General features: G+C 54.8%; 1 protein-coding gene across 3 annotated transcripts in view; it reads right to left on the reverse strand.

The window, feature by feature from the left end:
- Nucleotides 1-23,887, reverse strand: part of OSBP2 (oxysterol binding protein 2) — a gene marked incomplete at both ends in the record, with an annotated part of 138,281 nt that overhangs the window by 26,322 nt on the left and 88,072 nt on the right. For all 3 annotated transcript variants that reach the window (XM_080717660.1, XM_080717659.1, XM_080717661.1), the window contains one exon: nucleotides 2,010-2,266. In XM_080717660.1, coding sequence (XP_080573786.1) covers nucleotides 2,010-2,266 — 257 coding nt within the window. The remainder of the gene's footprint in view (nucleotides 1-2,009; nucleotides 2,267-23,887) is intronic.

The following is a 23,887-nucleotide window of genomic DNA, read 5'->3' on the forward strand; positions in this document are numbered from 1 at the left end:
CCCACCCCGCCCTGATGGGAGGCCCTTGTGCCAGGTCGCAGCAGCCAGTGCACAGAGCTGCACGCACACGGAGCCGGGCCCAGGGTCAGGGCCAGCTGTCTGTCACATGTTTCCCTGGCCCCAGAGCTGGAAACAGGCCTGTGACCAAGCCCAGGCACTGCGCTTCCATAAAACAATCCATTGTGTGGAGGCTGCGAGCTGTTTTTTGGGTTTGTACATGCAGAGGAACCACTGACACCTGATAAAAGCAGGTGAGAGGCGATGGCCAGTGGCCAGGCGCACCTTCTCAGGGAGCCTCACCTGGTCCCTGGGGGCCACGCGGAGCGGTGAAAGGCGGGCCAGGAATGCTACACCCATAGGTCACTAAATAATCCCATCTGCCAATGGAGGCTGTGGGCCGTGGGGAAGATGGGGACCCAGAGGGAAGGCAGAAGAATCAAGAACACCAAGAACACCAAGGGGCATCGTGCAGGCGGCAGCTCAGTGGCAGTTCAGCAGCCTTTCCCGTCCTCGGAACACACAGCGCCAACTGCAGCCTGAGCACCATGCACCTGGCGACGGGCAACGTGCCCGCACCTGCAGGCCGAGTTTCCTGGTGGTCTAGGAGGAGGGTGCCCCCTCTCTCAACCTTGGGCCCCAGGGCAGGGATCCCCGAGGCTGCACCTGGGTATGTCTGGGCATGTGGGGACGGCGGGGTAGCCCTCCTGCCCCATGATCGCAGAGCTGCCAACAGGCTGGGGAGTGGGCCTGGGCAGGCTCGGATGCTCAGGGCTTGGGCCAAGGGTCATGAGTATCCTGTTGGGCCTACAGCCTGCTGCTGCCCTCTAGCCAAGACCGGTCCCCCACTGGGGGCTCACCTGAGTGCTGGGATTGCCCATGGCTTCCAGCCCAGTCCAGGGCCCCCACCGAGCCAGATTCTCTAACGCCCTCCTGCCCCTCTGCACACTCCACCCCACCTCCCACCGGCCCCCTGCTCGCAGCAGGCCACGCGGGTCCTTATGACTGGCACCCTGGTCTGGACGCCCCCCCCCCCCAGGAGGCTGCCCTTGGGAGGCTGTTACAATGAGACCTGAGTAGGGGGCTGGAGACCTGGGGAACTCTTCAGGCAGAAGATGAAGGGTCCAGCAGCATGGTCAAACGCTACCCTCTTGCCACCACACAGACGCTCCCGCTCCCATCCCCTGCCACGGGGCTTCCAGAACCCAAGGAGGGTGACCCACTCCCACGCCTGTGTCTTTAGTTTGGACACTAAGTCTGTCTACCACCAGATTGGTGTGACCCTTTGGCAGGTTGAGCTCCAAAGCTCTTCTGGCTAAGGGAACACAACTCCGGCCTCCCGTCCCACATACCTGTCCCGCTTCCCCGTGTGTACCTGGGTCCTGATCCTGCTTATCTGTGGAGTTTACCCAGGGAACAAACAGAAGCCCGGCGAGAGTGCAGCGACCATGTGGGTCCATCTCGGCTTCTCACCTTGGCCCTGACCTTCCCCACCCACGCCCAAACCACCTGCAAGCCTCCACCAGATTCCACAATCAACTCTGGCTTCCACCAGGCAATTAAAATGGATGCCCTTGAGCCAGGAATAGTGGTATACGCCTGTCATCCCAGCACTTGGGAGGCTGAGGCAGAAGAATTACAGGTTTAAGGCCAGCCTTGGCCAGGTACCAAGACCCTCGGCAACTTAGAGCCTGTTTCAAAATAAAAAAATAAGCTGGGTGTGGTGACACACACTTGTAGTCCCAGTACTTGGGAGGCTGAGACAGGAGGATCATAGGTTCAAAGTCAGCCTCAACAATTTAGTGAGACTCTTATCAACGTAGCGAGACCCTGTTTCCAAATAAAAATAAGGCTGGGGGTGTAGCTCGGAGATAGAATGCCCCGGGTGGTTTAATCCCCAGTACCCCCCCCCTTAAAAAATAAAAAAATAGGGCTAGGGGTGTGGCTTGGAGGTAGAATGTCCCTGGGTTCAAGCCCCAGTAACACACACGCGCGGGGACCGCGGCACTCACGTTGATCATAGCATTCGACGTAATGCGGAAGAGGGTGGCGCGCTCGTTCACGGCCTTCAGCTTCTCCCCGCTCTCCACCGGGATCTTGAGGCCGTCCAGCTCGTTCAGGGAGCGCTGCAGCGCTGCCCCGTGCTTGGCGATGAGGTCGTTGCAGGTGCCGAGGTCGTCCAGCTTCACGGAGAGGCTCTTCAGGGTGTGGTGCAGCTCGCTCTTGTCCGCTGGGGAGGTGGTCTCCTCGTCGTCGTCTCCAGAGTCATCTGTGGAGGGAACGCGGCGCCATTCAAGGTGACCCGCTCCTGCCAGGCACAGCGGTGCACACCTGCAATCCCCGCGACTCAAGAAGCACAAAGATCCCAAACTCGGGGCCGCCCTGCCTCAAAATAAAAACCAGAAGGGCAGCACAGGCCCACCCGAGTCAACGGAGGCTGGCACTCTGGGCAAGGGCGAGCCAGGCTGGGTGGAGAGGGGGCCCCCAGGCGGATCCAGGGCTCCCTCCTTGCCCTGCAGGCCCACCCAGGCTGCCCGACCCCTGCCCGGCCACCCCTACTCGTCTCTGCTCCGTGCCCGTGCCCAGCCCAGCCACAGCCAGCTGTCCCGTTCCATCCCCGCAGGCACTTGCCCTGTGTCCCCACTGCCTGGAGCCAAGTTCCGCCTTCTCCTCCAGGTCTCCACGTCCAGCCCTGTGCTGCCCCTCTCTGGGGCACACAGACTCCTCACCTCCTGTCCCCCGCACCCGGCCCTGGCCGGTCCTCCTGATGCTCTGCAGACCTCTTCTCTGCAGAAGCAGGGCCACTCAATTGTGGATTGTCTTCTGAGTACAGACACTGGCTACGGGGAGGGCCGTGCCATCCCCAGGGACACAACGGCTGTGCTCTGGGAGCAGAAGTCCCGGCAGGCCTCTCCCTCTCGCGCGGTCCGGGGTGCACGGGGTCTCAGGACACCTGGCCCGGGGCTCTGCTACCACTTTAATGCCGGGCATGGGGCAACCAAGAAGATGCCCGCAGCCCTGAGTCTGAGGACCAGAGTCTATATCTGCTAAGGAGTTTCTGCAACGCCTTGCTTCAGAAATAATCAGCAAAAGAATTTTTTTTTAGGTTGAAGTAAATCTGTAACCCAAGATACAAAATTAAAAATAAGGCATATTTTGAGAAAACAGATTTCCTCCCACGGCAGGCAAGGTGTGTGTGGGTGGACATGGCTGAGCTGCTGCACCAAGCGAGCCCGGACAGGCCGGCCAGCCGCAGAGGGACAAGCGGGGAGCCAGAGGAGGGTGTCCACTGGCCACAGGGCCCTTGGGCCGGCATCCAGGGACAGGGGTCCTCCCTCCCAACCAGCCCAGTTGCAGCACCAGAGTGACCCCGTGTCTGGAAATCATGTATGCTGGGCTGCTAGCTTTATCAAAAATAGATCTTATTGGGAGGCTGAGACAGGAGGATCACAGGTTCTAGACCAGCCTCAGCAACTTAGTGAGACCTTGTTTTAAAATAAAAGAATAGCCAGCCGTGGTGGCGCACGCTTGTAATCCCAGTGCTTGGGAGGCTGAGACAGGAGGATCGATCGCACAGGTTCAAAGCCAGCCTCAGCTACTTAGGCTCTCAGCAACTTAGTGAGACCTTGTTTCATAGATCTGGGAGTATAGCCTGGAGGTAAAAAGCCTCCGGGTTCCACCCCCAGTACCACTAAAAAATAAAATAAAATGAAAGAAAAGAAAAGAATAAAATCAGGTTGGGGGTGTAGCTCAGAGGTAGAATGCCCCTGGATTCCATCCCGAGTACCACAAAAATAAAAATAATAAATAATAAAATAGGACTGGGGGTGTAGCTCAGAGACCGAATGCCCCTGGGTTCAACCACCAGTACCAATATCTGCCTGTCAGTCAGTCTGTCTGTCTCCAGACAACTATATGTATAGGTCGATCTGAGCCTCACCGTGGAGGCCAGCAGCTCACACCTCTTCCCTCCCTGAGAGGCAGGCTGGGCTCAGGCTGTCCTCGAGGGGAAGGAGCCTGAACCAGGTCTGTGGTCAGGAGGCTTCCTCTCTGGATCGCCTCTTGAAAGGCTCCAGGTGTACCTGGCCCTGCGGGGCTCTGGCGGAGGGGAAGGCGCGGCCTCAGTTATACAGGTGAGGACCCTGTATACACCGGTGAGGTAGGCCCAGGGCAGAAGGTGCGTTGAGGCGGCCGCGCCACGAGGCGGGCCAGGGCCCTGGAGGGCTGCGTCTGCCATCGGAGCCGGGGCTCTTCCCCCTCCGTCACTGAGGCACCTCGTCACCTTCCTGGTCTGATGACCAGAGCCACCAGCCAGCGACCGGCAGAAGAGCCCGCTCTGCACCGCGAGGCACGTGGGTGGGGCTGGACACTGTGCTTCTAACTTATGACACCTTTTTTTTTTTTTTTTTTTTTGAGAAACTGGGGATTGAACCCAGGGCAGTCTACTTCTGAGTTACATCCTCAGCCTTATTTTTTTAATTCTTTATTTGGCAACAGGGTCTCAGTAAGTTGTGGAGGGCCTGAGTAGCTGAGGCTGGCCGTGACCCTGCGATCCTCCTGTCTCAGCCTCCCCAAGTCCTGGGATTACCAGCATGCGCCACCACGCCCGGCTTGTTGCACCTTGAGGCCTTATTTCTGGGGCCAGGGGACACGGGCTCTGCGCTGACGTTGCTGGCTGTGTTGTGGAGGCAAGAGAGAAGGACCAAGGTCAGCGACTGCTGACCAGCAAGGTTCCATTCACAGAGAGGCGGGAGAGCTCCTCCCAGAAGGACGGAGACGGGTGGGAACGAGTGGAGAGGGTGAGGGGATGAATAACGCGGGGGTCTGCGCAGGCCGCTGGCTCCCGCGCTCCCAGGTGGGTGGCAGATCACACACACAGGCAGGGGCGCGGGGAAGTGGGTGCAGGGTGGGGGAGTGCATGGAGGGCCAGTCCCTCCTCCCTCAGCCGAGTCAGCGCTGTGGGAAACACTGCTAACAGGCCGCCAAAGGCCAGGCAGGGCCAAGGCCAGGGTGGCCACAGGAGGCCAGAGCCTGGGCAGGAGCAAGAGGGCCTGGAGAGGAAGGACCCAGAAACCGGTCGGCCAGTTCTAAGGCCAAGAGTTACACCCACAGCCACACTCTACGGTCCCCAGACACCTGCCCCACCCACAGCAAGACTAAGGCTGTTGAGATACACACAGCCTGGGCGACAAGGAGTGCCGGCCCTGAGGACGGGGCCGCCGCGAGTCCCACGGCCGAGTTCTGGGTAAGGGCCTTGAAAGGAGCCACGCGCGTCAGAAAGGCAGGTGCACCGCAGTACAGCCGCCTCTGGTATCCTCGGGGGATGGTTCCAGAACCCACAAGGATACCGAAGTCCAAGAGTGCTCAAGTTCCTAATATAAAGCACCCTATACACAGCCTCTGTATACTCTGATCCTGTCTAGATGCCATCCATCCAGTGTTAACAAGTCGAGGGAATAATGACAAAAGAAAAAACTCTGTACCAGTACAGATGTAACTCTTTCTCTCTCTCTCTCTCTCTCTCTCTCTCTCTCTCTCTCTCTCTCTCTCTCTCTCAGAAATATATTTGATATTAGGAGTTGAACCCAGAGGCATTCTACCGCTGAGCTACAGCCCCAATCCTTTTTATTTTATTTATTTATTTATTTATTTATTTATTTATATTTTTGGGTGGTACTGGGATTCCTAGAAACCCTTCTACCTCCAGGTTACACTCTCAGACCTATTATATATATATATATATATATATATATATATATATATATATATTTTTTTTTTTTTTTTTTTTTTTTTTTTTAAACAGGGTCTCTTAAGCCAGCGCGGCTGGCTTTGAACCAGTGTGATCCTTCTGTCTCTGCCTCCCAAGCGCGGGGATTACAAGGTGTGCCACCACGCCCGGCCAATCCTTTTTATTTTGAAGCAGGGTCTCACTAAGTAGCTGAGGCTGGCCTTGAACCTGGGATCCTCCTGTCTCAGCCTCTCAAGTACTGAGATTACAGGCATGTGTCACCATGCCCAACTTTTCCAAATATGTTTGACTTGTGGTTGGTTGAATCTTCAAATGTGGAACCACTGGATAAAAAAAAAAAACAAAAAAAACCTCCCCATACTCCACACCCTGTTTTCGTCCTTGGGTGACAAGATGTTCCAGCTGACTTCTGAGCTGTCCAGAGACATCCACCCATGGCGCACCCAGGCCAAACCAAGGGGCCAGCCCAGCCGCACTGTCTCCAGAGCCCGGCCGTCGGTCCGCTTCAGCCAGGCGCACACCTTGTTTGCAGATGGGGAAACTGAGGCCAGGAGAGGGAAAGGGGCTTTGGCCAAGGTCAGCTATTGGAGCAACCTTGGCTCTTCCCAAGCGGCCCCGAGGCATCTGCCCGCAGCTCAGAGCCTGCACCCTGGGCAGGGGTGCTGGTGTCCTGCGGCTTCCGGGGGGTTGCCTTCCTCTCCCGTCACCCCAGGGCTGGGCTGCTGCCGGCCTCTGACACTTTCTGTGCACCAGCTGCTGACCCAAGCTCACAGGGACGCTGTGAGGCGTTCTCTCTACGCAGAGCCAGGCACGGCGCACACTGTCATCCCAGTGCTTAGGAGGCTGAGGCAGGAGGATCACAGGTTTGAGACCAGCCTCAGCCACTTAGTGAGACCTTCAGAGACTTAAAGATACTCTGTTTCAAAATAAATTTAAAAAGGCTGGAGGTGTAACTCAGAGGTAGAATGCCCCTGGGTTCACCTAGCACCAAAAAAAAAAAAAAAAAAAAAAAAAGCTAGGTAGAGAGGCCCACTTCACCTGAGAGTGGGGCTGGTGGGGGCAAGGCTGAACTGGGGTGACTGTCTTTGCTGGGGAGCAGCTGGGAGTGAGGGACAAGCCAGAGAGCTCAAGCGCTCCCTGCTCTCTGGCCTCGTCTCAGTGCTGGTGCCCCCGCTCGGCCGAGCAGGCCTCCCTCTCCACGCGCGTCTGGATGACTTATCATATCTCATGCCTTCGCCTCCTGCCCACTTCTGCTGGGCCTGCTGTGGGTGATCGCGCCACTTCATTCATTCATTCATTCACGGGCGGCCTCTGCGCGCAGCCGGGACTTCTGGGGAATGCTTGGTGAATGAATCACACCCAGACACCGGGAGCGGGCGGCGTAGAGCAGGCAGTGACCCTCTGGTCATCAGCGGAGCAAGACGGCAGGCATCCTGCCGCAGGAGGGATGGCAATTACCGCGGCGGTGGCCACCGAGGCTTACGCAAGGTGCAGAGCTTGTAGGCCAAAGTAAAATAAAACCCAGACATTCATTCAGTCTGCGTACATCTGACAAGCTCATTTTGCAGGGCAGGAGGCTGGGAAACTGAGCCTTGGCGTGGGATGGCCCTGCTGGGAGCATGTGGGAGACCTGGGGTCCTTGCCAGGTGGCCGAGCCCCCGCCCGTGCTCCTCGCCACGGCTCCGCGGAGGCCACACTGAGGACCTCTCTGGACCAGGACCTCACTCTTCTCATGAAGACACCCGGTCTTCATGAGTCCGCAGTCAAAACTTCTCTCCCTTTTGCAAAACTTCTGGGTGTGTTTCATCTTGCTGAACCGGCCGGTCGTCTCGTGCCCCCCGTCCTAGACTGTCAGCCTGGCCAGGAAGAGGGCGGATCTAGGATGTTTGCACGGAAGGAGGCTGCAGACCTGGCTACCTCGCCCTCACACGGGGGACATCTGGCCTAGACCACTGGGAAGCCAGAGAGTGGCCGGACAGGGCAAGGCCCCCCACTTGCAAAGATGCTCCTCACCAGAGCTGGGGCTTCTGCCCAGCCCTCTGCTCTGTGCTGTCAGGCATCCCCCAGCAAGGCCGCGGGGATCCTTCCGCCCTCCTGCGTGGCTGTCCCAGGTTCCACATGGCTGGCTGCCTGTGCCAGGCATCTAATGTGCAGATCACACGTTCACAGAAAAAGCCGCCCGCCGGGATCCCAGCAGGCCGCTCTGCACCCTCAAAGGATGTGGCTTCTGAAACAAGGACATCCAGGAAAGGGGGGGGGCGACCCTGCTCTTCCCCAGATGGCTCAGGACCAAAGTGGGGCGTCTCTTGCAATGCGAAGGACTTCTCCACGTTGGCCTGAGGCACACAGCTGCGCCACGCTGAGGAGCCTGAAGAACCATCAATGGTGCCTCCAAGCTCGGCACGGGGCCGTGAACCGGTGGGTGGCAGAGCCGTGGGGGCGAGCGACGCACCCTCACCTACCCATAGACATGGCCTTCCCGAGACACCTGCAACTTTACCAGCTACACGGAAGAATGAGCCTGCCTGCCTGCCTGCGCCCCCTCTCTCAGATTGAACCCAGGGTGCTCTACCTTCAACTTACCCCTCCCCACACCCAGCCCCTTTTATTTTGAAACAGAGTCTAAGTTGCTGAGGCTAGCTTCAAATGTGCGCTTCTCCTGTCTCAGCCTCCCAAGTACGGGAATTACAGGTGTGTGCCACTCCGCCTAGTTGAGTTCAAAACCAGAGGAGCTGCCATGGGCGTCCCGTGGCCCTGCTCCCCGCCCAGGGCCCTCCTCAGCCCCTTCAATAACCCCGTCTGGCTGAGGAGCCCTGGGCACCTTTCTTCCAGAGGCACCTAGGAACACAGGTTGCTATGGTAACGATGGGGCCAGGTGGGTTATTCTTAGCAGCAAAGCTTTTTGTTTTTTCATTTTTGGAGGAAAATAGACTGAGTTTCTCAGTGGCAAAGCCCTGTTGGGGGCAGCAGTTTGAGAGTGGAAGGCCTTGCGGGCTGGTTTAGCCAGGGGAGAGGGAAGGGGCGGAGGCACCTCCTCCGTGCTTGCTTCTGCTCAGGGAGCCTGGCCAGCCTCTGCCCACACTGCTCCCTGGGGTCACGGCACGGGATGACTGGTGGGGACCCCACGACACACAGTGGCCTCAGCTCTTGTGTGCAAATACTTAAAAAGAATGTGGTAGCCGGGCGTGGTGGCGCACGCTTGTAATCCCCGCGCTGGGGAGGCGGAGACAGGAGGATCGTGCAGGTTCGAAGCCAGCTGGCTTAAGAGACCCTGTTTCAAAAAAAAAAAAAATATATATATAATAGGTCTGGGAGTGTAGTCCAGAGATAGAAGGGCTTCCAGGAACCCCAGTACCACCAAAAAAATAAAAATGAAATAAAATTAAAAAAAATAATGTGGTAAGAAACAAACCCACACACCTATAGTCAATTGATCTTTGACAAAGGGACCAAACTCATACGCTGGAAAAAAGACAGCCTTTTCGCCGGGCGTGGTGGCGCACACTTGTAATCCCCGCGCTTGGGAGGCAGAGACAGGAGGATCGCGCAGGTTCGAAGCCAGCCTCGCACGTTGGCTTAGGAGACCCTGTTTCCAAATAAAAATGTAAAAATAGGTCTGGGAGTGTAGCCCGGAGGTAGAAGGGCTTCCAGGAACCCCAGTACCACCAAAAAAAAAAAAAAAAAGACAGCCTTTTCAACAACTAGTGCTGGGAGAACTGGCTATCCATTTGTAGAAAGGTGGATCTAAATCCTTACCTCTCACTGTGCACAGGAATCAACTCGAGATGGATCAAAGACTCAGAAATTAGACCAGAGACTGTGAAGTTAGTAGAGGAGGGCACAGGCTCAACACTCCAACATACAGGCACAGGCAGTAACTTTCTCAACAAGACCTCCAAAGCACAGGAAATTAAAGCAAGCACTAACAAGTGGGATGGCATCAAACTAAAAAAGTTTCTTCTCATCGAAGGAAACCACCAAGAACCTAAAGAGGAAGCCTACAGAATGGGAGAAGATCCTTACCAGCCACCACTCGGATAGAGGGCTAATATCCAGAATATACAAAGAGCTCAAAAGACTCTACACTAGCAAAATAAACAACTCAATCAAGAAATGGGCAACTGAGCTGAATAGACACTTCACAAAAGAAGAGATACAAAGGGCCAATGGATACATGAAAAGATGTTCAACATGATTAGCCATCAGGGAGATGCAAATCAAAACTACACTGAGATTCCATCTAACCCCAGTCAGAGGGGCAAGCATGAAGAAATCAAATAACAACAAGTGCTGGTGAGGATGTGGGGAGAGAGGAACTCTTTTACACTGCTGGTGGGAGTGCAAACTAGTTCAGCCGCTATGGAGATCTGTGTGGAGATTCCTGAGAAAACTGGGAATAGATCCACCATATGATCCGGCTCTACCACTCCTGGGTATCTTTCCAGAGGGGTTAGAAATCAGAGAACTACAGTAACATATGCATACCCATGTTCATAACAGCACAATTCGTAATAGCCAAAATATGGAACCAACCCAGGTCTCCATTAACGGATGAATGGATAGCAAAACTATGGGAAATACACAAAATGGAATTCTATTCAGCCATAAAGAAGAACAAAAACATGGCATTCGCAAGAAGATGGAAAGTCCTGGAGAACATTGTGTTAAGTGAGGTCAGCCAAGCACAGAAAGAGAAGGGACATGTGTTTTCTCTAATATGCCCAAAGTAGAGAGCATTGGGGATACAGAGGGGCTCCAGATAATGGAGGGGAAACCTCAGCAAAGCCCGAATGGAAGGATAGGAGAGGAAGAAGGCTGAGGGTGATTAATGGAGGAGCCACATCCGAATATGTGTAGAAGTGTGAATATAGCATGGTTAACCTGGACACTCATTGTTGGGAGGGGAAAGGGGAGAGGGGAGAGGGCACCAAACACAGTCTAAATGTGTGCCATTTTCAATATGTTCCACGTATAAATAAAATAAAATATGAGAAAAGTAAAAAAGTGTGGTAGCCAGGCATGGTGGTGCACGCTGGTAATCCCCACACTTGGGGATTAAAAGGCTGAGACAGGAGGATCGCACAGGTTCGAAGCCAGCCCCAGCTACTTAGGCTCTCAGCAACTTAGTGAGACCCTGTTTCCAAGTAAAATAGAAAATAGGGCTAGGAGTATAGCCCAGAGGTAGAAAAGCCCCTGGGTTCCACCCCTAGTACCACCAAAATAATAAATAAATAAATAAATAAATAAATAAATAAATAAATAAATAAATAAATGGAATGTGTAGCCAGGCGTGGTGGCACATGCCTGTAACCTCAGTTACTTGGGGGCTGAGACAGGAGGATCACATGTTTGCATCCAGCCTCAGCAGCTTAGTGAGACCCTGTTTGTTTGTTTGTTTGTGGTACTAGGGATCGAGCCCAGGGCCTTTCTGTCTCTGAGCTATATCTCCAGCCCTATTTTTATTTGGAAGCAGGGGCTCGCTAGGTAGCAAGAGTCTCACTACTTGCTGTGGCTTTCCTTGAACCTGTGACCCACCTGTCTCAGTCTCCCAAGTACCGGGATTACAGGCATGCATCAGTGGGCCCAGCTGAGACCCTGTTTTAAAATAAAAATAAAGTAGGGCAGGGTGTATCTTGGAAGTAGAACACCTCTGGGTTTAGTCTCCAACACCAAAATAAATAAGCAAATAGAATGTGGTGGCTTCTTAGAGGACGAGATCCATCACTTCCTGGTCTCTGCATCCCTAGAACCTGGGTGGGGCCCTTGATGGCAAAGAAAGAAAGAGAAGCCTCCCCCCAACCCCTACGCCCATGACAGGTGACTGCGTCGGTGAGCGCCACTGGGCCCAGGGCACTGAGACCCGACTGTCAGTCACCAGCAGGGGCAGCTCTGCGGTGGGCCTCCCTTCCCTCCGTCAGTGGCAGAATGGAGGGGCTGGTCCTGGGGCCAGGCCTTGTCCCAAGCCTGGGTGGCTTTCCAGCCCCCAGCCTTGTCCTCTGGGCAGCCACTCGCCTCTGGAGCTCCCCTCGCAGGGCTCCACTCCCACACAGGGTGTTCACCACCCCCAGTGGGTGAGCACCGTGGATTCTGAGCAGGGTGAGCACCCTGGTTTCCCCCAGTCTGACTGTTTAAAGAGACCCCCGCCAAGGGGCCTCTGAGAAGCAAACGCAGCGTCAGTTTCAAGCGAGAACTGCAGGGGGCGCTGCACCCCAGCAGAAGACAGCCAATTCCCTTCCGCTTCCTTAGTCCACAATCGCTTCAGCCTCCCGAATGTTGGGATTACAAGCGTGCGCCACCATGCCTGGCTTCTATTTTATTTTAATTTTGAAACAGGGTCCTGTTAGGTCGATGACAGTCTCAATATTTGTGGAGGTTGTCCTCAAACCTGTGATTCTCCTGTCTCAGCCTCCCAAGTACTGGGATTACAGACATGTGCCACCATGCCCAGCTCTTCTAAGGACTTTCAAGAGAACACAGAGCCTGAGACGACTGGCAGCACAGGGGGCTTGACAGGAGGCGGGGCCAGGGAGATGACTTCAGCTGGGGCTGCAGGGCCTGTTCCAGGGAGAGGAAAGAGCAGAAGACCTAGGGCAGAGGCTAGACAGGCTGGGAGAGAGGGACAGAGCCAGCTGGGCACGAGGCCTCAGGAGGGGGAGCCTCCGAGGGCTCTGGCGACCGAAGCCGACCAGCAGAGGCTCTGCCGTCCTCCTGACCCGGGACCAGGAGCCGTAACAGTTCTGCCTTCCCCAGAACCGGCCCCGTGGGGAAACTCGCCCTGCAAGGAGTTCTGCAAAAGAAAGCATTGGTAAAGTTGGCATGGTGGCACACGCCTAGAATCCCGGTTCTCGGGAGGCCAAGGTGGGAGGGTCAGAGGTTGAAGGCCATCGGGAGACCCTCAACCACAAAACACTCTTTGAGGAACCAGGTGAACGATGCCCCCCCCTCAAGGAGGCAAGGGACAGAGGTTCTGAGCCGCCGGGCCCTGAGGACACTGGTCAGGGCCTAATCTGATGGAAAATCAGATAATGATAAATAATAAATCGTACAACCCTCACAGGTAGATGGAAAATACCAGCGAAGGCCTGGCATGGTCTGAACTAACCCTGGGGCTCTGCTGTGGGCCTGGCCCTCTCCTCTCCCACAGTGACGGTGCCCGCGGGCATCCTGGGGACCTGGTGGGGCCATGCCCTGGCTCTCTGGCAGCTCTTCCAGGAGAGAGGAGCAGGACCGTTGGGACCCTGGCCAGGCAAGGTGCCTGGGCCTGCCACGTCAAAGCCAGACTTCCGAGCTGCAAGGGAGAGGTCTCACCTGATAAACAGGTCTACCAAGGGGGCTGGCGTCTATGCCCATTGAATCGCTCCTTTATCTTTCCAGGACTAAAATTGCTCCCAGGAGCCGGGCATGATGGCGCACACTTGTAATCCCAGTACTTGGGAGGCTGGGAGAGGAGGATCATAGGTTTGTGGCCAGCCTTAGCTATTACTGAGTGAGTCCCTCTGCAACTTAGTGAGACCCTGTTTCAAAATAAAGAATAAAAAGTAGAGCCGGGCATGGTGGTGCACACTTGTAATCCCAGCATTTGGGAGGCTGAGACCAGAGGATCGTGGTTCGCGGACAGCCTCAACTACTTAGTGAGGCTCTCCGTAACTTAGTGAGACCCTGTTTCAAAATAAAGAATTTTAAAAAAGAATAAAAATAGGTATAGGGGTATAGATTGGAGGTAGAATGTCCCTGGTTTTATTACCAGTGCCACAAAAAAAAAAGAAAGAAAGGAAGGAAGGGAGGGAGAAGGGAGGGAGGGAGGAAGGAAGGAAAGAAAAGAAAAGGAAAGGAAAAAGAAAAAGCTCCCAAGGGATCCCTGGGCTGGATAGAGATGACGGAGCGCGGATGTCGGAGGACGGCAACACTGCCTCCTTCCTCTGGTCCTCTCGGAGTCGAAGCCGGGAGGTCGGCGCCTCCCTCCGCAGTGTGAGGCTGGCGTGGCAGCGCCCTTGCTTGTCCTCAGGATGATGGCGGCTCTGGGCAGCCGGGCCACCTCCAAGGACACAAGCACAGGTGCTGAGATGGGGCACAGAAATGGAGGCGCGCGCCCCACTTACGGCATCTGTGTGAAGCCAAAGATGGCTCACCACCCACAGCCCCTTCCGGCCGGCAGAGCGCCCACTCAGTGACAGCCTGCACCCAAGCGGGCTTCCGTGGGGTCTCCCTGAAGGAGCACGGCTCCAGGACACCCAGACCCAGTGTCCTCCCTGTCCAGGTCTGCGCTCAGCTCAAGGTGAGGGGAGGTCGAGGGGCCAGGGCTTGAGCAGATGCCGCAGGGGCAGATGCTGTGCCCAGGAAGCTGGCTGCGATGCTGCCGCCCGTCCCCGCCCCCCGCCCCGTGCAGTGGACGTGGAGGGCCGGGAGCTGACGCCTTGACCCCTTCCCCTCCTCTGACTGCTGGGTCAAGACCAGGACGCAAGATGTGTCTGTGTCTCGGCTTGGTGGTGCCTTCCAGAGGCAGCAGCCTCCTGACTGGTTGATTTCTAGACAAAAGCAAGCCTCCTCTGGGGCCTCCACTGTGGGGCCATCTATCTCTCTGTCCATTCTCAGCCATCTATCTTTTTTTGGGGGGGTACTGGGGTTCCTTGAAGCCCTTCTATCTCCGGGCCACACTCTCAGACCTATTTTATATTTTTATTTGGAAACAGGGTCTCCTAAGCCAGCACGCGCAGCTGGCTTCGAACCAGCGCGATCCTCCTGTCTCCGCCTCCCAAGCGCGGGGATGACAAGCGTGCGCCACCACGCCCGGCTCAGCCATCTGTCTTTCTGTCCCCCTCCTGTTCTGTGAGCTAGTTGGGATCTCTGGCCTGCAGGTCCAGCCTCACTGCCTGGAGACTGGGGTTGTGAGGGCACCCGCGTCTCTAAACAGCTTGTGCAGGAGACTTTGCTGGCCAGGATGAGCACCCCTGGGCTAGATACCCCTAGATACCCAAGTCCCACCGACTGTGCCACCGTAACCCACACCCCAGCCACACCTGTAGCTGCTTATTCGTGCCCTGTGGCTCCCATCACCAAGGCCAAGGGGAAGCCAGGGGCAGGGGTCGCCAGGCATCCTGGCTCCTGGGATTCAACTAATGTCCCCTGGGTGGCCTCCTGGAACCAAATGAAAAGAAAGCTGTTCTGTCATCCTGACATTTCGGGAAGTTAAACTATTTCCTTATTTCCATGTCGAAGTCTAGACTTGGTCCACACAAAACAGATTCCGTTTGGGGCTTTGCTTTTCCACCTGTCAGCCTTTGCCCAGTCTCTACGGCTTGACTCTTCATGAGCAGCTGTCCCGTGTCCATCTGGCCATGGGCTGTGGCCTCCTCGTGCGCCAGCTCTTTGGGCTGTGGCAGGAGTTTCACAATACGTTGCCGAGGCTGGTCTCGAACTTACAATCCTTTTGCCTCAGCCTCCCTGGTAGCTGTGGTTACGGGCGTGAACCTCAGAGCTAGCGAGGAGGGCTGCTTTTTGCCCTCATACGTGGGAGAGTGCTTCTCTGGCCTGACTCTGAGCACAGCTCCTTTGAGACCGCTGATCCTACTGACCAGCTAGGCGGACACACTGGACCAGGTCCATCGGCTGAGAGTTTCAGGGTCAGCCCTCCCGGGCCAGCGAGAAGAATCTCTTAATAGACGATGCGGAGAAGTGCCCATGTGAAGGTTTCACTGGACGCCATGCCAAGACCTATCTCAAGGCCAGAGCAAGTGGGGATCAAGTATAAAGCAGGCGCTGGGGGGCTCACACCTGAGAACCTACTGATCTGGCTCAGACGGCGCCGGCTTCGCTGACCAGGTCACTGGAAACAACCAGTTTGCACTTTCCTGAGGACAGCCGTGCCTGCTTATCCTTGGAAAATATCAGATACCCATACAACCGTACTAGGGCGTTTTCCATGTGCACTGGGCCACTGAGAGGTATCAGTGATGGAGGGCGAGTGGAGGCGGGGAAGGGGGTTCCACCCCCGGGAGCCGGGAGCCCCACATCCCAGAGTGGGTGCACAGGAGGTGGTAAGTAGGGGCTTGTTTTAATTTTGAGGCTTTTTTTTTTTTTAAACTGGATATTGAATCCAGGGTCATTCTACCTCCAAGATATACTTCCAGCCCTTTTTATTTTGTTTATTTTGAAACAGGGCCTTGCTAAATTGCTGAGGCTGGCCTGGAACCTGCGATCCTCCTGTCTCAGCCTCCCAAGTACTGCGATTATGGGCTACTGCAGTTTTTCTGTGCATGATGCTGGGGATTGGCCCCAGGGGCCCTCTACCTCTGAAGGACATTCTTGGCCCTTGTTTTATTTCTTATTTTAAACAGGGCTTACCTAAACTATGGCATGGTGGCCTGAAACCTGTGATCCTCCTGTCTCTGCCTCCCAAGCACTCGGATTGCTGGTGTGCGCCACCACGCCCAGCTACTTCCTGGGCTTTAGGGGTCTTATTGAGAGTAGTGGAAGGGGGCTGGTGGAGGGAGGAGGGGAGGAAAAGGGGAGGTTTGGGGAAGGAAATAGCCTAAATAACGGTATGCACACACAAGAATCTATCAGGCACAATTACAACGCACTGATAAAAATTCTAAAAAGTAATAAAAATAAAAATTGGGCAAGAAAAAAAGACTAGGACCTTGCAGGCTGGGAGAGCTATGTCAGCTGGGAGGGGTGTGCAGGTGTGAGTGGCCCCCTTCTGGAGGATCCGCGTGCTCACCACAGTAGGCCGGCGGCCTCCCCGAGGCTCTGCTTGGGGGAAAGCGGCACAAACAGGTTTTGCAAAGGAGGAAAATCATTCCCAATGTAATGGGGCCTCAGGAAAGTCCACATTCAGGAATGAAGCCAAAGACAGGCGAGGTGGGCCTTAGCCAGGTCCTGTGCTCCAGCCGCAGGATGAAGGACATTGCCCCCGCCCCCGGCAGCCCCTCGCTCAGACCACCTGCTTGCCCAGCTGCTGGGTGGCAGTGGCAGAGGTAGGGTTCGCAGCTGCTTCCCACAGAGTAAGGAAGCTTCAGTCTCTGGATTCTTGGCAGTTACATTTCTTACTGTAAATTCACAATTTCTTTTCATTTGGTAAAAGAAACCAAAAATTAGAAATTTCAAGACGTGATGGTATTTGTCAAGAAATGCAATAAGCCAGGTGTGGTGGTACACCGCCATGAATCCTGTCACTTGGGAGGCTGAGACAGGATGATTGCAGGTTCGAGGCCAGCCTCAGCAACTTAGCGAGGCCGTCAGTAACTTAGTGAAAACCTTTTTCAAAATAAAACGGGGGCCTGGTGTGGTGGTGGCGCACACTTGTAATCCCAGCGCTTGGGAGGCTGAGACAGGAGGATCGCACAGGTTCAAAGCCAGACTCAGCTACTTAGTGAGGCTCTGTTTCTGATAAAATATAAAAATAGGTCTGGGAGTGTAGCCCAGAGGTAGAAAGCCCCTGTGTTCCATCCCCAGTACTAAAATAAAATAAAATAAAATAATTTAGAAGGATGGGGTGTAGCTTGAAGTCTGTAGAAGAATGCCCCCTGGGTTCAATTCTTAGTACCCCTCCCCCCGCAAAAAAAAGGTACTTAATTGTTCCTTAAAAAATGAAGGGGGTGGCTTTTATCTGCAAAGTCCTACAAGAAATACTAACCCAGGCACCCTTCTGGGTGGAGGTTGGGGCCAAGTTGAGGCCAAGGAAGAAATGGAGGGCTGGTAAGCGTGGGAGAGGAGGAATCTCAGGTGAGCGCAGAGCCTGAGAGGGGGTGCGCTTGCCTGCAAGGCCCTGCACACAGGCTTCCTGCCCCCCTCTGAGGACCCCACTCTCCCGCAGCTGCTCCCACAGCCTGCGGGATGCTCCTCAAAGCTCAGGCAATGTGCCCGGTGCCCGGGGCCTGGCGGACCCTCTCACAGTGGGTGAAGCGGGAACGAGAGCGCACCTACCGACGCCCCTTCTGTGGTCTGTGAGGCTCCAGACTCACAAAATCCGCAACCCCCGGCAGGCACGCGCCACTTGCCACAGGTTCACAGAGAATCACGGTCTTTGGGCCAAGTTTCTACCGAGACCCAGCAAAGCTGGCTCCGTGGTGGCTTGGCTGTGATCCCCTTAAACAGCCACTTGTATCTGGGAACCTTCTGTGTCCTTGCCCCAGGCAAGAGCGGGGGCTGATGGGGCCTGCGGTGGGGTGTAGGCCTTTGAAAGGCTGTACTGACCAGATGTCATGTCGAAGGCCATTTAGGACAGAGGGCTCCAGGGCCTTGGAATGGCTTTGTTTTCATCAAAGCCACCCAGGGCCTCCTGCACGCTGGGCAAATGCTCTCCACTGAGCTACAGCCCCAGCCAAAGGGGCTCTTCTTAAAGGCAGAGACCTGGGAACGACAGGAACGGCCACTGTCCTCTCTTAAAACACACGACTGTCCGTTAAGTGCTGTTAGGTGGTCCCTGGCATCACCACACCGTGCCATGGGCACTATTTCTAGCCCCTTCGGTGTCAAGAGCCTTGCTGTGCTGCGCGCAGTGGCACAGGCCTGTGATCCCAATTCCTGGGAGGCTAAGAGGGGAGGATCACAGGCTCGAGGCCAGCCTCAACAACTTAGACCCTCAGCAACTTAGCAAGACCATGTTTCAAAATAAAATAGGGCTGGGTGTATAGCTCAGAGACATAATTCCCCTGGGTTCAACCTCCAGTACCAAAAAAGGGGGTTCCCACGTCCAACCAACAAGCAAGAGATGACCTGAGGGCCACGGGAGGAGGAGTCAGGACAGTGTGGCCACGAGGCGCGGCCCTGTGCCTGGCCCTCTGTCCCCCTCCCTTCCCTTCCGTTCTGACCCTCCTAGAACAGCGCTGAGGGCGCCCGTCGTCAAGCCTGGTGTGGGAGCAGCTGGCAAGCGCGGGCAGCGCTCAGGGAGCCCCGGCCTGACCCAGATGCCAGGACACGGCGTTTGGAATGACAGGGACCTCTGCTCCTTCTGACCTGGCACGAAGGGGAAATGGGGTCATTCTCCTGCCACGATTTCTGCTTCTTGCACAGCAGGTTCTACACCTGGGTGGTGTGTGGTCCATTTCCTTCTCAGCCACAGGGTCCCTGCGATGGGGCCTACGGGGTGTCCCTGCATCTGCACCCTGCATGGGCACAACCAGGTCTGCACCCCTGGGAGGCCGAGGGCCATGGGGCGAGGCTCAGACTACATCGGCACCTGTTCGTAGCACATACCCTGCTCGAAACTACTAGCTGGCATCTGCTTGTAGGCACATTTCGATTTGGAATCTTTGACCTGTTAAATTAAATCCTCCATTACATTTGCTCACTTAATAAGTGTAGACTGAGCAGGAATTGCGCCTCAGCTACGATGTAAGGTGTGGGGGACACAGGTAGCGAGTCTCCACACTTCCTTCCTTCCTTCCTTCTTTTTTTCTTTCTTTTTTTTTTTTTTTGTGGTACTGAGGGTAGAACCCAGGGGCTTTTCTACCTCCAGGCTATACTCCCAGACCTATTTTTGTTTGGTTGGGTTTGGTTTTCTCCCAGACCTCTTTTTATACTTTATTTGGAAACAGGGTCTCACTAAGTTGCTGAGAGCCTCACTAAGTAGCTGAGGCCGGCTTCGAACCTGTGCGATCCTCCGGGCTCAGCCTCCCAAGTGCGGGAATTACAAGCGTGCGCCACCACGCCCAGCTTTTTTTTTTTTGGGGGGAGGGGGGTACTCCGGATTGAACCTAGTGCCATTCTACCTCTGAGCTACATCCCCAGCTCTTTTTATTTTATTTTATTTTTTGTTTTTGAAATAGGGTCTTAGGTTGCCGAGAGTCTTGCTACGATGCTGAGGATGGCCTCAGAACTGCGATCCTCCTGTCTTAGCCTTGCAAGCACTGGGCTAACAGGCGTGCACTGCCACGCCCGGCTTGCGTCTCATTCTTTCTGACCAACAACAACTCAGAGCAGCGCCTCCCCTGTCCTGGCTGCTTCACTGACCTTGTTCATCTGACCTTCGCTGACCTTGCGCATCTGACCTTTGCTGACCTTGTGCATCTGACCTTCACTGACCTTGCTCGGCTAGCCCGCTCCGAGCAGCTCTGCTCTCTCTCTGTGGCGTTGAGGACTGAACACGGGGGTCCCCTACCGCTGAGCTACACCCTCATCCCTTTTTACTCTATTTTGGAGATGGGGCCTTGCAAAATCATCCAGGTGGGCCTCAAACTTGGAATTCACCAGCCTTATCTTGCTTACCTGGGATTCTTCTTGACCACACCTGCATTTTTGCCTCGCAGGTGGCCAGGAAGCCACCAGCCTGCAAGGCTCCACACACGTGAAGATCTCAGGTGGGCGGGAAAAGAATCCACGATGAAACACAGCAGGACAACAGTGGTTTGGGGTGGGTCTGCCCGAAAGGGCATGAGAGAGCTCTGGGTTGAGAAGGTCTTCATCTCGGTGGGGCTGGGTTAGAGGCATTCACACTGTCAGAACTCAAATATCTGCGCACTGTATATTAGTTTTATCCTGGTATAAATAGTAGTGCCATCTAATCTGGGCACAGTGACACACACCTGTAATCCCAGTTCTTGGGAGGCTTAGACAGAAGAATCATAAGTTCATGGCCAGTCCCAGAAACTTAGAGAGACCTTGTTTCAAAATTAAAAAGAAATGGGGGTGGCCAGGCGTGGTGGCGCACGCTTGTAATCCCTGCGCTTGGGAGGCGGAGACCAGAGGATCGCACAGGTTCGAAGCCAGCCGCTCTGGCTTAAGAGACCCTGTTTCCAAAAATTAAAAATAGGTCTGGGAGTGTGGCCCGGAGGTAGAAGGGCTTCCAGGTATCCCAGTACCACCAAAAAAAAAAAAAAAAGTGGGGGTGCAGCTTGGAGGTAGAAACCCCTAGTAAACCTCCCCACACACATGCATGCACGCAAACACACATATACTATTGAATCCTGCTACAGGTACATGATGAGACTGGAAGTGGGGTTTGAGTCCATTAACTATGGCCGTATGATCAGGCAAATTCTGTTTCCACATCTCAGCTCTCTCATCTGCAAATTGAGGGGAGCGGGGACCTCAAACCCACAGGACCTCACAGTGATGGAGGACAAGGGCTTGGCAAAGGGCCTCACACACAGGCATACAACATAGGTTCTCAATATGTAGTAGCCAGGGTTATTTTTTCCTCTGTGCAAGAACTATAGATATTTTTAATTTTCTCAGTAATGGGGATTGAACCCAAGGGCCTCTACCACTGAGCTAGAGCCCCAGCACTCCCATCTCCTTTTTTAAAAATTTTGAAACAAGGTCTTGCTAAATTGCTGACGCTGGCCTTGAGCCTGCAACCTTCCTGCCTCAGCCTCCTTAGGACTAGGGTTACAGGTGTGCGCCACCAAGGCCAGCTTTGCTGAGGACTGAACCCAGGGGCGTTCCGCCTCTGAGCTTCACTCCCAGCCCATTTTATTTGGAAGCAGGGCCTCACCAAGTTGCTGAGAGACTGAGTTCCTGAGGCCAGCTTCAAATTTATGGCTGTCTCAGCCTCCCAAGAACCAGGGTTACAGGCACGCGTTACCACGCCCAGCTCCAGCTGTTGATTTTTCCTTAAATGTTTTCTTTTTCTGCTGAATGTCTAGGAGTACAAATTATCTTGGCGATTAGGGGGAAATGCCAAAATTATTTTAGCCAAATGGCAATGATTTAGGGGGGCTGCTGGCTGTGGCTTCCCAACGGTGCAGCTTTGTCTTTCTGGCCTCAGTTTCCCTGTCTGTACTCTAGGGTTGGGTAAATAATCTCTGGGTTCCCATCTGACCGTGACAGTCTGCAGTTTCATGGCTACATGATTTTTCTTTGTAGGGGGAGGTAACCAAACCCTTCTCAACTCAGTGTGAGAATCCGCACACAACACCTTCCTGATTCAAACTTTAAAAAATCCACCGGGCGTGGTGGCGCACGCTTGTTATCCCAGCGCTTGGGAGGCTGAGACAGGGGGATCGCGTAGGTCCAAAGCCAGCCTCGGCTACTGAGTGAGGCTCTCAGCAACTTAGTGAGACCCTGTTTCCAAATAAAGTATAAAATAGGTCAGGGAGTGTAGCCTGGAGGTAGAAAAGCCCCTGGGTTCCACCCCCAGTACCACTAAAAAAAAAAAAAAATACGGGAGCACGAGGAGGGGGACACAAGTGCAAGGCCACATGTCCCAAAAGAGGAAGAGCTGAATTCAACTGAGGGCCACAGAAGAAAGCTCCAAACTAGCTGGGCACAGTAGTGCATACCTGTAATCCCAGTACTTGGGAGGCTGAGACCGACTTCAGCAACTTAGCAAGGCCCTCCACAACTTAGGATTGGGGTGTAGCTCAGAGGTAAAATGCCCTTGGGATCAATCCCTAGTAACATAGGTGCATGCGCATACACACACACACACACACACACACACACACACACACACACACTTCTACACTCTATGCCCCTCCGGGAAGACACCCTGGGAAAGCAGCTTTAGCTGGCTGGGCACTGAGTCCCGATTCCCTCCAGAATCCACATGCCCACCCATCCAATGGAAACCGAGGCCTCCGAAGACGTTAACACCTCTTCAGCTGCCCCAGCTGTCTGGGAAGAAGCTGGTGCCTGTGATCTGGCCTTTGCAATTATGCACAAGTCTAAATAGTCAACTGTCCCGCCTGTCAGCAGCGGCTGCCACCTCCTCACTGTACAAGCAGCATCTCCTCCCTGCCCCCCGCACAGGCAGAGGGACAGGGAGAGGGAGGCTAGAGGAGGAAGGTCCTGCTGGAAACAGAGCCCCAGGACGCCTCCTGGTCACTTGTTCCCCTTGGTCAAAGCAGGCAAAGATGAGTGCATGGGCCAGATGTCCACCAGCCACCGCAATGAGGGCCGGGCGAGGCCAGAGCAGACATGGAAGTGGCCCGGAAGGAGTGATGTCCAGGGCAAAGAGATGAGAGGGCACCGGTCAGCATAGGTCATGGGGCACTGACCTTCATTCCTGGACAGAAGAACCTCCGCACCCAGAGCGGCCCCAAGAAGCTTGGATTCAGCACAGGCAGGCCACTTATGAGGACTCAGAGCACTGGGCAGGGAGGTGCGAGCCACCGTGGCCCAGGCCTGTGGGCAGGAGGCCCCTGCCCTTGGACCAGTGCTTGGTCATCGCTGACTTGAGACGCTTGATAACTTTTGCAGGAGGCCCTGTATTTTCATCTGGCACTGGGCTCCGCTAGTTATGCAGCAGGTCCTGCGAGGGGACCACATCTCTGCATCCTGCCTCCAAGGCCGGTGCCTCAGCGCTGGGGTCCCAGGAAGCCCCGTCTGGCTCAGGTTCTGGCCACATGTGACTACGCCATCTCCACTTCTCCTGCGTCCCTCTGGCTTCCTGCACAGGGGCCGCAGCAAATGCAGCTGGCGGCTGGGAAGGGCCACCAGAAATAACTCAAGTAGTGGACAAGTCGACCTGGTGGTGGTGGGGGTTCTGGGGATTGAACCCTGGGGAATTCTACCTCTCCACCACCTACTTTATTTTTTATTTTGAAAAAGGGTTTCACTAAGTTGCTGAGGCTGGCCTCGAGTCTGCAATCGTCCAGTCTCAGTCTCCCAAGTAGTGGGATCACAGGCATAGGCTGTTCCACCTGGCTTATCCTTTATTTTTAGTGTTTTTTTTTTTTCCTGGTACTGGGGATGGACATTCTGAGGGACGTTCTGATGAACCTGAGGACACCCTGCCTCCTCTGAGCTATACCCTCAGCCCTATATTTCTTCTTTTTTGAAGCAGAGTCTCACTAAGTTGCTGAGAGTCTGGCGAAGGACCTTGAACCTGCCATCCTCCTGCCTCAGCCTCCCAAGTACTGGGGTTGCAGGGCTGGGCCACTGCGCCCGGCGTCTTCAGGGTATTTGCTTTTTTTTTTTCTTTTTCTTTTTCTGGTGTTTTGGATGGAACCAGGGCCTCACACAGGCTAGGCAAGTGCTCAAACACTGAGCTCCACCCCTGGGCTAGTTCATCCTTGTTGGTTAGTGAATCTCAAATTTAAACACCAACACACCACAGTTCTATGCCTGGTCAAAGAATAGTCTCTAGAACACTAGCAGTCAAATGCAGGGGGGCTCCCCACACCCCGCTCCAAGCCGGGGTGCTCCTGCAGAGGATGGGGGTGCCAGAGGAGAGCATTCACACCCTTGGATTCACGC

This window comes from Muscardinus avellanarius (genome assembly GCF_963383645.1).
Source record: "Muscardinus avellanarius genome assembly, chromosome: 21".
Lineage (NCBI taxonomy): Eukaryota > Metazoa > Chordata > Mammalia > Rodentia > Gliridae > Muscardinus > Muscardinus avellanarius.